At 39.6% G+C, this 15,773-nt stretch overlaps 1 protein-coding gene across 1 annotated transcript in view; it reads right to left on the bottom strand.

Moving 5' to 3' along the window:
- Positions 1 to 430: 430 nt before the first annotated feature.
- LOC110494078 (CREB-regulated transcription coactivator 1) overlaps positions 431 to 15,773 on the bottom strand; it is a 40,327-nt gene continuing 24,984 nt past the window's right edge. Inside the window, exons 11-13 of the mRNA XM_036955861.1 lie at positions 5,939 to 6,025; positions 5,632 to 5,806; positions 431 to 5,343 (exon numbers count right to left, since the gene is read on the bottom strand). Coding sequence (XP_036811756.1) covers positions 5,132 to 5,343; positions 5,632 to 5,806; positions 5,939 to 6,025 — 474 coding nt within the window. The 3' untranslated portion in view covers positions 431 to 5,131. The remainder of the gene's footprint in view (positions 5,344 to 5,631; positions 5,807 to 5,938; positions 6,026 to 15,773) is intronic.

Below are 15,773 nucleotides of genomic sequence, written 5' to 3'. Positions count from 1 at the left end.
ACTACTACTAACTAGCCCGAAACTGTGATGAACAGTCCTACTACTAACTAGACTGAAACTGTGATGAAAAGTCCTACTACTAACTAGACTGAAACTGTGATGGAAAGTCCTACTACTAACTAGACTGAAACTGTGATGGAAAGTCCTCCTACTACTAACTAGACTGAAACTGTGATGGAAAGTCCTCCTACTACTAACTAGACTGAAACTGTGATGGAAAGTCATCCTACTACTATCTAGACTGAAACTGTGACGCCTTGAGCAACTGCTTTGAATGCTGATAAAAAGTTAGGGACTGAAATCACGAACATGCACAGGTATTCAATAATTTTTTTTTTTTAACACATACAGAAATACAGATGACAAAATAGAAATAACAGAATAAGGACAATATATATATATATAGTTCAAATGTCACACATTTAGTAAACCTTGGTGAAAATGAATTTTATTTGATATTGAGACTATGTACAGGAAAAAGATGCCACCCACATTCAAGTTTCATCTTACAAATGGGCCACATACGTAGTTTCACATAGCAACAAAAAAATACATCTCAGAATATGATTTACAGGACAATGGTTAAATATGTGATATCCACTTAAAGATGACCAAGAAGAGATTTTCTTTACATTACTAACTGGAAATACTTTCCAAAAGTGTCATTTTAGGTTTTCCAACATCAACGGTCCTAGAGGAGGCAATTATATGGATTCATACTAATGCATTTAAAGTATGGGTAACAATTGACTTGAGATTAAGTTCCTTTGCAATTGCTCAATGTTTACCTTATTAGTTGAGGGAATTTGTGGTGACAGGTCCTCAGGCAGTGACAGTATACTTAGTGAGAATCAAGATAACATTCTCACTTCAGTCAGTTGATTTCAATTACTACTGTCAACACAGGAGTCCACATCACCTTATTAGATTTCCACTTCCCATGCATATGCAGAGCAGTATGGTATATTGATCGACAATACATCGAGTGCTATTTCTTTTTTTTAACATGTTGGGAAAACAAGCTGCATTGGAATAAGCCCTTTCTGGTTTTGCATCCCAAAATAAGGAATATAGATGCAAGTCACATTTAAAATGACCGGCTTTACAAAAATAAAAGAATATACGCTTTCTTCAAACTTGGGGTAAAACAGTCAGCATTGACAGAACAGTCACTGTTCACAAGGCAGGTGACCATAACTAAAGTGAGAAAGCAACAGAATAAGAACGAACACATACAATACAAACATGTTTGTTAAACCTTACATAGAATATGTCTTACTGTATGCAGTCACAGTAACTGATATGTGTTTAGAATTGATTTCAAAACATGCCTCAATTTATGTTAGCTAGCTAGCCATAGGTCATACACATACTGCTGAAGTTAACATGATAGTGCTGAATCATTTTCAATAAACCCGTATCAGCAGTAGGGACTACTTATAACATCTGTCATGTCATGCAACTGACAGTAAGCTCTCTTGACAGTCAAATTTTACTGCAAATAGAGTACAGTCAAATATATAGGCACTTTACAATTGAGTGCAATGGAGCAGAATGTTCTCTTTTCAAAATGGTTTGAATGTTTATTTTTTACCCTGTAGGCACCTGCAACTTACCACAGGTGAAAAATGACACAGTAAAAGAGAAATCACTTGCCTCCAACCAAATTCATTTGAATTTTGAATAATTCAGTCCACCAATTTTTTGACTTAAGTTAAAAGTCTCAATTTCATTTTCTCTCTTGGTCATGTGGTTGTAAATCAAACAAATACACTTGAAAACCAATAGTTTTTCCAATTTCAACTTATTTTTTAAAGATCGTAAACAGTGGCAAGTTTGACCGCTACTGTAAGCGACATATTTAGTGAAACTGTTTTTGTTTTCACTCTTGCCAGGCCAGTAAAGTGACAGTTCACTCCAAAATCTAAATTTCTCCAAAGATGTTATATTGTGGTCTAATGTCAAGGGGAGTCCATGGCCCAAGCCTAATGTTCTGTAGCTCCAGCTATTCAGTGTATGCCTCAGTCTTAAAGGAATGGAAAAGATGCACAACATCTGATTCCATCATTTTTCCCTTTCAGTTCACACTTGTAGCTCAGTAATTTGGGTGGTCATTTGAAGACAAAAAGTTGCATCAAACTAATTACAACATGCATGCTATAAATCACATCAACTATTTGGCTTTTATCCACATCCATCGTTTTGATTTGATTATTTGAGGAGAACGCAATGTGAATTTCCACGTTCAAGATATGGGTTATCCTGCAATTAAGCCGGTTTCTGATTAGGCTAGAAAACTTTTTCTGCATCAGGAAATTCAAAGTTGATTAAGAATTTGAAAGAAGTTGGCTCCTTAACTCAACCCTCTTTTTGAAATGGTTTCATCTCAACATTAGACAACTATGAGAGCTGAAATCTTCGATCTTTGGAGTGAACTACCACTTTAAAAAATGTCTGTTATGAAGATGGGATTCATAATAGGTTCGCCTTACAGGAACAACTATTTAAAACCCACAGTGAAGTGCTACAGTGAAGAACTAGGTTCAAAAGCAATTAACAGCCAATTCAATTGAACAACAAATGGATGGTAGTAAGAGATATTCAAGAAAAATGCTTTTGACTTATGTCATTTGTTGAAACAGACATTCCAAGACCGTAAACAAATACATTCCTATTTCAGCAATGCGCTAGCATTATGCATAAATGGAGGCAACACAGTCATCTGAAAAGTAACCATTTACATGAATCATTAGGAACAACTGACACATGCATAATTTTTTATGTGGTGTTTTCTGTTTTTACTACATTGTAGAGCTCAATTTAAATCAATACTGTATAGAAAATGAGCATTTCGCTACACCCGCAATAACATCTGCTAAATATGTGTGACCAAATACTTGATTTGAAGGCCTTTTTCTGAGGGTCACTTCCATTTTTGTCATGCGGTCATTTTGTTTCAGCTATAGCCTATGTACAGGATATCAGAATGCACATTTTGGAAAATGTTCAGAAACAAAAATGAATAAAAATAATTTGCAGCGAATTAATCTGGATGGCACTGTAAGAAAGTAGCATACTGGAGTATTGCAGTTTGGCTTAAACAGTTTTTTGTAGAACGGTGCATTTCTACATATTCTAGTGATGCAATGGTATGATTTCTCATTTCCGATTTGCGTAAGAATCAAATATTATTTCTCAAATATATATTTGTACTTATCATTAACTCATAGTTGGCGAACTATGCCTCTTCCCACATTGGGATTTAGTTAAAAAGTAACATTAACATTTTCTGTATATACACACACACAGTACAGTAGAAACATGATCAAACATAGCTACCGTATAAAAATGTCAAATGTTAAGAGAAAAACAAAAAAATGTAATATTGTGTTCTTTATAAATGGTTGACACTTGACACTAAATGGTTGACACATTCTCAGCCCATATAAGGAAACATCCTATTTAGCCAAGTTGCTCTTCACTTACTTCCATCTCGCTATATTAGTTTTCAAAACGGAAATGTCAGAATATGAAACAGAGGGGAAGATAGAGTAAAATAAAAAGTTTAAGTATTTCAGCTCTACAAGTTAGCGTATAGACGAAAACTCTGCCCATTTTAACCTCTTTTGCAAAGTTCTACATGTGTTGTGGGACTCATTTAGCTATGAGCATAAAATGGAATGGTTCAAATAGTTTTCTACCAGACCCTAATCTGGAGGGAAGAACCAAATATGAATTCTAAGTAACATTGTTTTTTTATCATAACAATTGTCTACCAAAATAATTGTATTTGTGTTTGTAAGTTTCCCTTTAAGGAGAAGAAAGCCTCCCCATATTTGCACTCTCCATCACAAATTTGAAATCAACATTTCCTTTTTTTTTTTTTTTTACAAAACACCCATAACTCATTTAGAAAGTGTACCAGTACAAAATACAGTACAGTGATTTGTCAAACTTTACACTACATAACCACAAATATTGTCACTGACTAGGATTTAAAATTCCTCTCAAATACAAGAAAATGTTAGAAGTTAAGAAAATACACTGTCACATTAGTTACACTTAAAAACAGTACAATACTCAATATGTAAGGCAAAATCAGGTGATCTCACAGTGACAAGTTCAACAGGTTTCTGAGGAGTTTGTATCCTTCAGATTTTCAGGAGGCATTCAATCTGGATATACATGCAAAGGAGAATTATGGCCATCTAGTTTGGGTATTTGCATTTTCCATGTTTACATTGTCACATTTGCTTAAGCTTATAAGCATCTGTTGAATATGTTTTTCATTAGTTAAGATACATTTAAAAACAGCATTGGCACAAGATGAAACCCAACGATTGCGGGCCCATGTAAGTGATGAAAACACAATTGCAGATCCTACCCTATATTTTAAGAGGCCTTATCTGATTATATCTAGTGAGATGTCGTTGCAACCGGCAACCGTAAGAGCAAACATGGGGAGGATTTGTGCTCCTTAAGTTTAACAGAGCAGCTTAATACATAAATATGTAACTTAAATGAATAGATCCATAATCAATGTAGTTTGCACAATACAGTTAGAGCAGAGACATTGGCTTCAAACTCACACATTTTGAAATGCAACAAAAAAACATTCAACTGAAGTAATAAATATTTAAATAAATAAAAATCCATCATACGCATAACGCAAACATTAACATTTGGTTGTCAATAAAAATAAAGCTTTGAGTGTGAAGTATAAAGCGTATATGGTTGGTAAGGAATTATAATAGTTATGGTGCAGCTCACCTTCCTAGTGGCTTTTCGCTTTTTAAATGCATGTAGATTTGTAGAAAAATAAAAAACTAAATAAAAAGGAGATATACAATCTTTTATCAAGTGTAACACTGTGGGATATATGGTAAGAAATTAGAGATAGTTAACGCAGCAAGCTAGCAAAGCACTAACCAACAATCTCATTGGAAATTACAACAATTCCATTCCTGACCTTAACAAGTCTTTGCATGTCCTTCTCCACAATGGGTTTTGGTGGCTCATCATTTCAAAGGACTTGAGGGTGAGTGCGAGGTTGAATAGCTGAATGGCCATGCCTGGTTTCCCTTTCTTCCTAGGGTTCTTTTTTGTCGTTGGCCACTGACAGCATTCTGTATTACAGCCTATCCATCCTGAACGTGTCCTCAGTGGCAGTGTCGGCCAGAACCATGTCGGGGTCATTGAGCATGTGCAGTCCGTCCAGGGTGAGGGGGTCGATCTTCAGCTCGTCCAATGGGAACGGAGAGTCCGCGTCGAAGCTGACATCTCCGACGCCGGCCAGTGAGTTGGTTAACTCCTTAGAGAGGCTGGGTGGAGACTCGCCTGTCACTAAAACACAACAATTAGCGAAACATTTGACATTCGTTAAATCAAAGCAGCTGCTAGTTAATTAACAGTATTACTTTAAGTAACAGTCTTCACCCCAAATAATCTGTAACAAGATAAACTAAATACAATTAATCTTACAAAACACATTTTACTCATACTGGCCAAACTTCATAAAACAATTTACTAATCAAGCCAGGATGAACAAATAACTTGAATAGGTGTGTACAGTGCCTGACTAAGTTGAATTACATGACAGGCTCTCTAATTGACTCAGCTGCTGCTCGGTACCTGTGAGGATGATGTTTGGGATGTTGCCATGGCTACCGTAGCCCAACGGCTGGGACTGGTGCAGACTGCTCCCTGTGAGGCCCATCATAGCTGCTTGTGTGTAGTTGAGGGTGGAGCACTGGCTGTACAGGCTATTGGAGCTGATCGGGTTCTCAATCATATTGAACTGTTCGAGCTAAGCAAGTGAAAAAAACAAACATGTAATAGGTCAAGTTAGGGAATAGAACACAGATCAGGCACAAGTTGTAATATGTGGGGATGTCGTGGCTGTGAAATTCATGGCCTAGTTTGGTGTGGGTTAAGTCACCTGATGGGAGAGAGCATTGGTCTGCCTTGATGCTAGCTGCTGGTCGTAGAAAGAATCCCCAAATATACTGCCCACCACTGGAATGTGCTGAAAGAGACATTGGACATCTGATTAAAGTAAAACAACAAAAAAAGGGTTATGAAAACTAATAGACTTACAGTCAATGGGTAAAGCCTTTTCTTGGGTATCTGAGGGATATATAAGGGAACATTACAGTCATGAGACATCACAAAAGGCATGAGGCAATTCACAAGCCATTCAATTACAGTTAGGTAAATGGCTGTTCATGATGGCACAAACACCAACATCTCATAACTTCATAATGCCTATTCAGGCCCAAAATTACCAGACACAGCATGATTAATAAGAGCCACATCCAGATAAATGTTTCATCAGTAAGATGTGAACCCTAACATTATAAAAATATGGCGCAATAGGCCTTCATTTAGAATATAGAAATGTCACAATCGCCATCTTGTCATTTTTAGAGGTATGATATTATAAGCTAGCAAAACAATGCTGTAGCACTAACTAACGACAGCAAATAAATGCAAATGACTTTGGCTAGCTACAGTAGCTAACTTGGCTTCCTGTGGGGTGAGGTTATTTGGCTTCTGTAGTTTCTCTACTCGCAATCCCACTGCTGTTTCATGCCTTCAAAACTGACTAGGTCCAGTAATATTTACCATTTGACACATTTTGTGATATATCCACTTTCTAAGGATGTATTGATTGTCAAAGTTCGCCAATATAAAACAAACTTTGGCATTCAGTAACACAATAGAAGATAAAAAAACAGAACAATAAGTTGGTGGAAGATTACATTTTTACAGCTAGTTACAGTACATGGAATCAGACACTTTCAGAGGAACAGAACTAGAAAGAGGTCAAACCTATTTCCCAAACCTCTGGCACTTTTTTGTAAAATATGCTGGAAACAAGGCCACGTAAAACAGGAAACAACCAAAGCTGCTATCAACGTGTTGGACTAACTAAAAATAATCATAATTAAAGGTTCTATGTAGGTGCTGCAAATACACAGGACATGCACTGAGTGTACAAAACATGAAGGACAACTGCTCTTTCCATGAATTAGACCGACCAGGTGCATTCAGGTGAAAGTCACGATCCCTTATTGGTGTCACTTGTTAAATCCACTTCATAACAATGTAGAATGATTTTTAAGCCTTGAGAATATTGAGACACGGATAGTGTATCTGTGCCATTCAAAAAGGGAGAATGGGCAAGACAAAATATTTAAGTGCCTTTGAACAGGGTTTGGTAGAAGGTGCCAGGCGCACCAGTTTGTGTCAAGACCTGCAACATTGCTGGATTTTTCACGCTCGACAGTTTCCCATGTGTATCAAGAATGGTCCACCACCCAAAGGACATCCAGCCAACTTGACAACCGTGGGAAGCATAGGCGTCAACATGGGCCAGAATCCCCGTGGAATGCTTGACACCTTGTAGAGGTGGGTGGTGCAACTCAATATTAGGAAGGTGTTCTTAATGTTTTGCACACTCCGTGTATATTGGGTTCAAGCAAAAACACAAAAAGCTGCTATGCGACAACACTCAAAGACCTGAGCCAATATGATAAGCAGACAGCGAGCAGTGGTCTGGAGGAGAGGAGATGGGGGGTGTGATTGCTGACACCATGGAGGGGAGCGAGAGGCTGGGATGAGCAGCAGCTAGACCAATTACAGCCAATTTTTGGCAAAAAACCCTCCCCAACAAAGCATCTTGGTGGTTTCGCCCTTACTTGAGGCGAGCCGCCAGGGGAGAAGCCTTGATTGGAGACTGGGGAGGTTGGAGACTGATTGGCCGGAGAGCCAGTCTGATTGCGGTACTGTTGGAGGGAAGAGTGTTAACCGGTGCAGAGTTCCTAGACACAGAGCACTCAGAAAGGGCCCAAGAGTCTAAGGTGGGCTCTTACACCATCTAAATCACAGACCAGTTCACTCCCCCAAAAAACAGCCACTGCTGAAGGGGACCAATGAACCAAACTTTGTAGGAGCTAGAATTTCACTGGGTATTAACTGGGTATTAACAGTCAAGGTATTGACAAGCAGGAAGAAACTTGAGTAAAGAGACTGCACAGCTCTTAAAGTGCAACTGACACCATTTTAGCTACTTTGCAGATACTGTATGAAAAAAAACAATTATCAGCCCAAAATATCAAATTCACCAACTTCATAAAAGGTTTTAAAAATAGGCTCTATTTGAGTCAAAACTCCATTGCTTATAGTCTGACATTGTTGGCAGAATAGATTAATGCCCCAATACATTGCTTGGTAGTCCACTAAATATTGCTGTTCGGTTGTAAATCACAGCTGGCAAGCTACATTTGCTGCTTGCCATTCAGTTGGCACTCACTCCTAATTTTGGACGAAAATACAAAAAGTCTGGGAATCTCAAACCCATCAAACTCGACAAGGCAAGGATCTTGTCATAACGTGGCTAATAGGCTAGCTTAACTAATATGTATTTATTTAGCAAGCTAAAAATCAGAGCCTTGTAGCTAGCTAGCTGCTGGGAGAATTTAATGTCATAGTCTGGATGAGTAGGCTGACCCCCCCCCCCAAATATCATTTGAATAACAGCGCAAAAGCCCTGTGATTTTAATGTTTCATTCCATTTGGATGAGTTGTGGGTTTACTCAACAGTTTAACAAGGTCTAAAAAGGCACAGCAGCAGGCCAATCTGGCTGTATCTTTACTTCTGATATGGAGATGTCCTGTTGCAGATCCTCACTCTCCCAAGACGTACTATAATAATGTGGCCCCACATGCTCCTGGCTGGCCCAGTTATTCAGGGAAGCTTAAGGAGTGCACTGCCTCCAATCTGAGCCGCTATTCCTCATACACCTAGAACCTAACACTTCAATATACCCAAAATATTTACCATTTCACTTTTTAAAATGCATTTATATGTGGCATAAACACAACCAATCACAATGTTCATCTGATTAGGCTACTTCAAAAGTTACCTGTATACATGCGCACGTCTGTCCAAAATATAATTCCATTCAACCATTTCATGCGAGTAAAGTTCATGTCGGATAAAAAAGGCCAAGACATGAGAAAGCATGCAGTTTATTAGGCTACAGATGAAATATGATGAACTTCACTGGGTGGTGAAAGTGCAAGGTGATGAGCTTGATGCTCCTTTCAATAAATACTGAGGGTCTTATGTGACAATGGTGCTTGACTGCTGTTAGACAAATTATCTAGCAGGCTTTAACTGCACTGTATCTGCGAGCTGTTGGCTGGAGCACACGTGCAAATACCAGAATGGGCACATTCACTATACCTACACAACATTTTGTGGTAAAACCATCAGTTCGTCTAGAGTTGAAAAGGAGATGGACACCCATTTAACTTGTATTCTTATTCAGTACATGGGAATCTAACCGCAAAAGTTGTGCACTATGTATTTAATAATAAAAAAATATAACTAGGCAAGTCAGTTAAGAACAAATTTGTATTTACAATGACGGCCTACCAGGGAACAGTTAATGGTTAACTGCTTTGTTCAGGGGCAGATTTTTACCTAGCTCAGGGATTCAAATCATACAACCTTCCGGTTACTGGTCCAATGCTCTAACCACTAGGCAACCTGCCGCCCCAACATAATGGTTCACCAGCAGCACCAAACATCAACAGAATACTTGAAGCTACAGCCCAGCCAAAACAAGGTTGTAAGAACGCCCTCACACTCATTTGGAGGTCAAGCATCTCTGTGTCTGTAGCTACAGTATGTAATTGTATATGTATTTATGTAAAAGAAAAAAAGGGACTAGAATGGAAATAAGTCCAACTATTGTGCAATCCCAGTGATAAAAAAAAATAAAATGTAATGGGTCTTTTTTTAACTGTCAAATAAAAAGCTTTCAAACTGTCAAGCAGACATTTCACAAACAGAAAGAAACATTGTTACATAAGACCAAAAAGTAGAATGACATTCGAAGACAGTCAAATCCAATTTTATTTATTTGTCATATGTGCAGAATACAACAGGTGAAATGCTTACTTAAAAGCCCATCACCCAACAATGCTTTAAGAAGTTAAGAAAAATGGGTTAAGTAAAAAAATTGAAAATAAAAGTAAACAATAATTAAAGAGCAGCAGTAAAATAACAGTAGCGAGGCTAAAGTCGGAAGATTACTTACACTTTGGTTGGAGTCATTAAAACTAGTTTTTCAACCACTCCACAAATGACTTGTTAACAAACTATAGTTTTGTTAAGTCAGTTAGGACATCTACTTTGTGCATGACAGGTCATTTTCCAACAATTGTTTACAGAGATTGTTTCACTGTATCACAATTTCAGTGGGTCAGAAGTTGACTGTGCCTTTAAACAGCTTGGAAAATTCCAAAAAATTATGCCATGGCTTTAGAAGCTTCTGATAGGCTAATTGACATCATTTGAGTCAATTGGAGGTGTACCTGTGGATGTATTTCAAGGCCTACCTTCAAACTCAGTGCCTCTCTGCTTGACATCACGGGAAAATCTGCCAAGACCTCAGAAAAAAAATAAATAAATAAATAATAATAATAATAATCTGTAGACCTCCACAAGCCTGGTTCATCCTTGGGAAAAATTTCCAAACACCTGAAGGTACCACGTTCATCTGTACAAACAATAGTACGCAAGTGTAAACACCATGTAAACACCACGAAGCCGTCATACCACTCAGGAAGGTGACGCGTTCTGTCTCTTAGAGTTGAAAGTACCTTAGTGCAAATCAATCTCAAAACAGCAGCAAAGGAACTTGTGAAGATGCTGGAGGAAACAGATCCACAAGTATCTATATCCACAGTAAAGTCCTATATCAACATAACCTGAAAGGTCGCTCAGCAAGGAAGAAGCCACTGCTCCAAAACCACCATAACAAAGCCAGACTACAGTTTGCAACTGCACATGGGGACAAAGATCATACTTTTTGGAGAAATGTCCTCTGGTGTGATGAAACAAAAATAGATTTGTTTGGCCATAATGACCATCGTTATGGTTGGAGGAAAAAGGGGGAGGCTAGAAAGCCAAAGAACACCATCCCAACCGTGAAGCACGGGGTGCTAGCATCATGTTGTAGGGGTGCTTTGCTGCAAGAGGGACTGGTGGACTTCACAAAATAGACAGCATCATGAGGATGGAAAATTATGTGGATATATTGAAGAAAAATCTCAAGTCATCAGTTAAAGTTTTAAAAAAAAGTTAAAACTTGGTCGCAAATGGGTCTTCCAAATGGACAATGACCCCAAGCATACTTCCAAAGTTGTGGCAAAATGGCTTAAGGACAACAAAGTCAAGGTATTGGAGTGGCCATCACAAAGCCCGGACTTCAATCCTATAGAAAATGTGTGGGCAGAACTGAAAAAGCGTGTGCGAGCAAGGAGGCCTACAAACCTGATTCAGTTACACCAGGTCTGTCAGGAGGAATGGGCCAAAATTCACCCAACATATTGTGGGAAGCGACCCAAAACATTTGACCCAAGTTAAACAATTTAAAGGCAATGCTACCAAATACTAATTGAGTGTATGTAAACTTCTGACCCACTGGGAATGTGATAAAAGAAATGAAAGCTGAAATAAAATCACTACTATTATTCTGACATTTCACATTCTTAAAGTAAAGTGGTGATCCTAACTGAACTAAGACAGGGGATTTTTACTAGGATTAAATGTCAGGAATTGTGAAAAACTGAGTTTAAATGTATTTGGCTAAGGTGTATGTAAACTTCTGACTTCAACTGTATACAAGAAGTACCGATTCAGAGTCAATGTGTGGGGGCACTGGCTAGTCAAGGTAATATGTTCATACAGGTAGAGTTAAACTGAATATGCGTAGATAACGCTTCTGCTTCTCTATTTTTCAGAGTCTTGGGGGGGGGGGGGGGGGGGGGGGGTAGAAACTTAAGAATCCTCTTGGACCGAGACTTGGCGCTCCGGTACCGCTTGCCATGCGTAGCAGAGAGAACAGTCTATGACAAGGGTGGCTGGAGTCTGACAATTTAGGGCCTTCCTCTGACACCACCTGGTATAGAGGTCCTGGATGGCAGGAAGCTTGGCCCCAGTAATGTACTGGGCCGTGCACAGTACCCTCTGTAATTGGAGGCCGAGCAGTTGCCATACCAGGCAGTGATGCAACCACGACTGTCTTGATGTATTTGGACCATGATAGTTTGTTGGTGATGTGGACACCAAGGAACTTCAACCTCTCAACCTGCTCCACTACAGCCCGTCGATGAGAATGGGGGTGTGCTCGGTCCTCTTTTTCCTGTAGTCCACAATTATCTCCTTTGTCTATATCACGTTGAGGGAGAGGTTGTTGTCCTGGCACCAAAATGGCCAGGTGTCTGACCTCCTCCCTATAGGCTGTCCCATCGTCGTCGGTGATCAGGCCTACCACTTTTGTGTCATCAGAAAACTTGGTGTTGGAGTCGTGCCTGGCCGTGCAGTCATGAGTGAACAGGGAGTACAAGTGCATACATCCCTGAGGGGCTCCCATGTTGAGGATCAGCATGGCAGACATGTTGTTACTAGAGGTTGACCGATTAATCAGGCATGGCTGATTACCGATTGTTATGAAAACTTGTAATCTGCCTTTTTGGGCGCCGATTATGGCCAATTACATTAAAATCCACGAGGAAACTGCGTGGCAGGCTGACCACCTGTTACATGAGTGCAGCGTCAAAAGGACCTTGTAGGTGCAAGGAGCCAAGGTAAGTTTCTAGCTAGCATTAAACTTATCGTATAAAAAAACCTCACATAATAACTAGTACTAACTTTTACTTTCTTCTCCACTGTTTTTACATTAATTGAACATGTTTCATTATTTATTTGAGACTAAATAGATTTATTTATTATATTAAGTTAAAATAACAAGGTTCATTCAGTATTGTTGTAATTGTCATTATTGCAATAAACATATATACATATATATAAATTAATAAAATCGATTTTTAATTTTAAAAAATCAATTAAAATTGGTATCTGCTTTTTTGGTCCTCCAATAAAATCGGTATCGGCGTTAAAAAAAAATCATAAATCGGTCAACCTCTAGTTGTAACCTACCCTTACCACCTGGGGGCGGCCCATCAGGAAGTTCAGGATCCAGTTGCAGAGGGAGGTGTTTAGTCCCAGGGTCCTTAGATCAGTGATGAGCTTTGAGGGCACTATGGTGTTGAGCTGTAATCAATGAATAGCATTCTCACATAGGTGTTCCTTTTGCCCAGGTGGGAAAGGGCAGTGTTGAGTGCAAGACAGATTCCGTCATCTGGGGATCTGTTGGTGCGGTATGCAAATTGGAGTGGGTCTAGGGTTTCTGGGATAATGGTGTTGATGTGAGCCATGACAAGCCTTTCAAAGCACTTCATGGCTACAGACGTGAGTGCTACAGGTCGGTAGTCATTTAAACAGGTTACCTTTGTGTCCTTAAGCACAAGGACTATGTTGGTCTGCTTAAAACATGTTGGTATTACAGACTCGTCAGGGAGAGGTTGAAAATGTCAGTGTAGACACTTGAGTTTTATTTATTTTACCAGGTAAGTTGACTGAGAACACATTCTCATTTACAGCAACGACCTGGGGAATAGTTACAGGGGAGAGGGATGAATGAGCCAATTTTAAACTGGGGATTATTAGGTGACCGTTAATGTTTGGAGGGCCAGATTGGGAATTTAGCCAGGACACCAGGGTTAACACCCCTACTCTTACGATAAGTGCCATGGGATCTTTAATGACCTCTTTAAATGACCTCAGAGAGTCAGGACACCCGTTTAACATCCCATCTGAAGGACAGCACCCTACACAGGGCAGTGTCCCCAATCACTGCCCTGGGGCATTGGGATATTTTTTAGACCAGAGGAAAGTGTGCCTCCTACTGTCCCTACAACACCACTTCCAGCAGCATCTGGTCTTCCAACACAGAAACATGTTGCTGGAAAAGTTGATGCATGTATAAACTCAGCAAAAAAAGAAACGTCCTCTTACTGTCCACCTCATTTATTTTTCAGCAAACTTAACATGTGTAAATATTTTTATGAACATAACAAGGCTCAACAAAAGACAAACTGAACAAGTTCCACAGACATGGAATGTCTCCATGAACAAAGGGGGGGGGGGGGGGTCAAAATCAAAACTTAAAGTCAATGCAGCTGGTGGCCCCACCAGATACTCAGTACTACAGTGCATCTCCTCCTCATGGACTGTACCAGATGTGGCAATTATTGCTATGAGATGGTACCGCACTCTTCCACCAAGGCCCCTGCAAGTTCCCGGACATTTCTGGGGGGAATGGCCTTAGCCCTCTCCCGCCGAGTGGGGGGGTCGATTAAGGAAGACATCCTCTTCTGCAAACCAGTATAACAGGAGAGGATATTTTTTGAGTACTGGACCGCTTTGTGACATCAAATGGACTTGTGGTCAAGATGTGTTTGTATCTGGACTGATGGCACTAAAGCCATGACAGGGAGACACAGTGGAGTGGTAACGCGCGTGCAAGTAGTTGCTCCCGACACCACTTGTGTACACTGCAGCTTCCACCGAGGCTCTTGCTGCCAAGGGAATGCCTGACAGCTTGAAAGATGTTTTGGACACAACAGTGAAAAAGCAAGGCCCCTGAACTCATGTATTTTCTGCATTATGCAATGATGTGGACAGTGACCATGTAACGCTTTTACAACATGCAGAAGTGCGCTGCTTATCAGGGGGCAAAGTATTAACATGTTTTTTTATTGATAAACAAGCTTAAAGCTCTTTACTGACCATAATTTTCACTTGTCTGACCACTTGCATGATGACGGGTTTCTCACACGACTGGCCTATCTGGGTGATGTTTTTTCTCACCCGAATGATCTGAATCTAGGATTACAGGGACTCTCCGCAACTATATTCAATGTGCGGGACAAAACTGAGGCTATGATTAAGAAGTTGGAGCTCTTTTCTGTCTGGATTAACAAGGACAACACACAGTTCTTTCCATCATTGTTTGATTTGTGGGAAAATGAACAAGCTTACAGACAATGTCAAATGTGATATAGCGAAGCACCTGAGTGAGTTGGGTGCACATTTACGCAGGTACTTTCCCAAAACGGATGACACAAACAACTGAATTCGTTATCCCTTTCATGCCCTGCCTCCAGTCCAAGTCAACAAGAAAGCCTCATCGAAATTGCATTCTGTGAAAATGTAATTTAAAATCAGAAGCCACTGCCAGATTTCTGGATTGGGCTGAGCTCAGAGTATCCTGCCTTGGCAAATCGTGCTGTTAAGACACTGATGCCCTTTGCAACCACGTACCTATGTGAGAGTGGATTCTCGACCCTCACTAGCATGACAACTAAATACAGGCACAGACTGTGTGGAATTTTTTTAAAGACGGAGACTCTCTCCAATACAACCCAACATTGCAGAGTTATGTGCATTCTTTCAAGCACACCCTTCTCATTAACCTGTGGTGAGTTATTCACAATTCTTGTTGAACAAATATTTTTATATGTAAGACATTAAATAAAAAGTGCAAAATTATTATTATATTATTTGTGCCCTGGTCCTATAAGAGCTCTTTGTCACTTCCCACAAGCCAGGTTGTGACAAAAACTCACTCATTCTTTGTTTAATAAATGTATTGTATAGTGTGCGTGTGGCAGCCTTACAATGATGGCAAAAAAATAACATTTGAGAGTGTGCGGACCCTGGTGCTAGAGGGAGTACGCAGCTGTAGGTTGAATGTTTCAACGGGTACAGGACTATAAAAAAGTTTGGGATCCACTGATCTAGACAATTGTTCGGACTGAAACAGCGGTCTCAAAAATCATGAGAATTACTACTG

This window comes from Oncorhynchus mykiss, chromosome 1 (assembly GCF_013265735.2).
Source record: "Oncorhynchus mykiss isolate Arlee chromosome 1, USDA_OmykA_1.1, whole genome shotgun sequence".
Taxonomy (NCBI): Eukaryota; Metazoa; Chordata; class Actinopteri; order Salmoniformes; family Salmonidae; genus Oncorhynchus; species Oncorhynchus mykiss.
The sequence above is the reverse complement of the archived record's forward strand: the minus strand, read 5'-3'. Positions and strand labels throughout refer to the sequence as shown.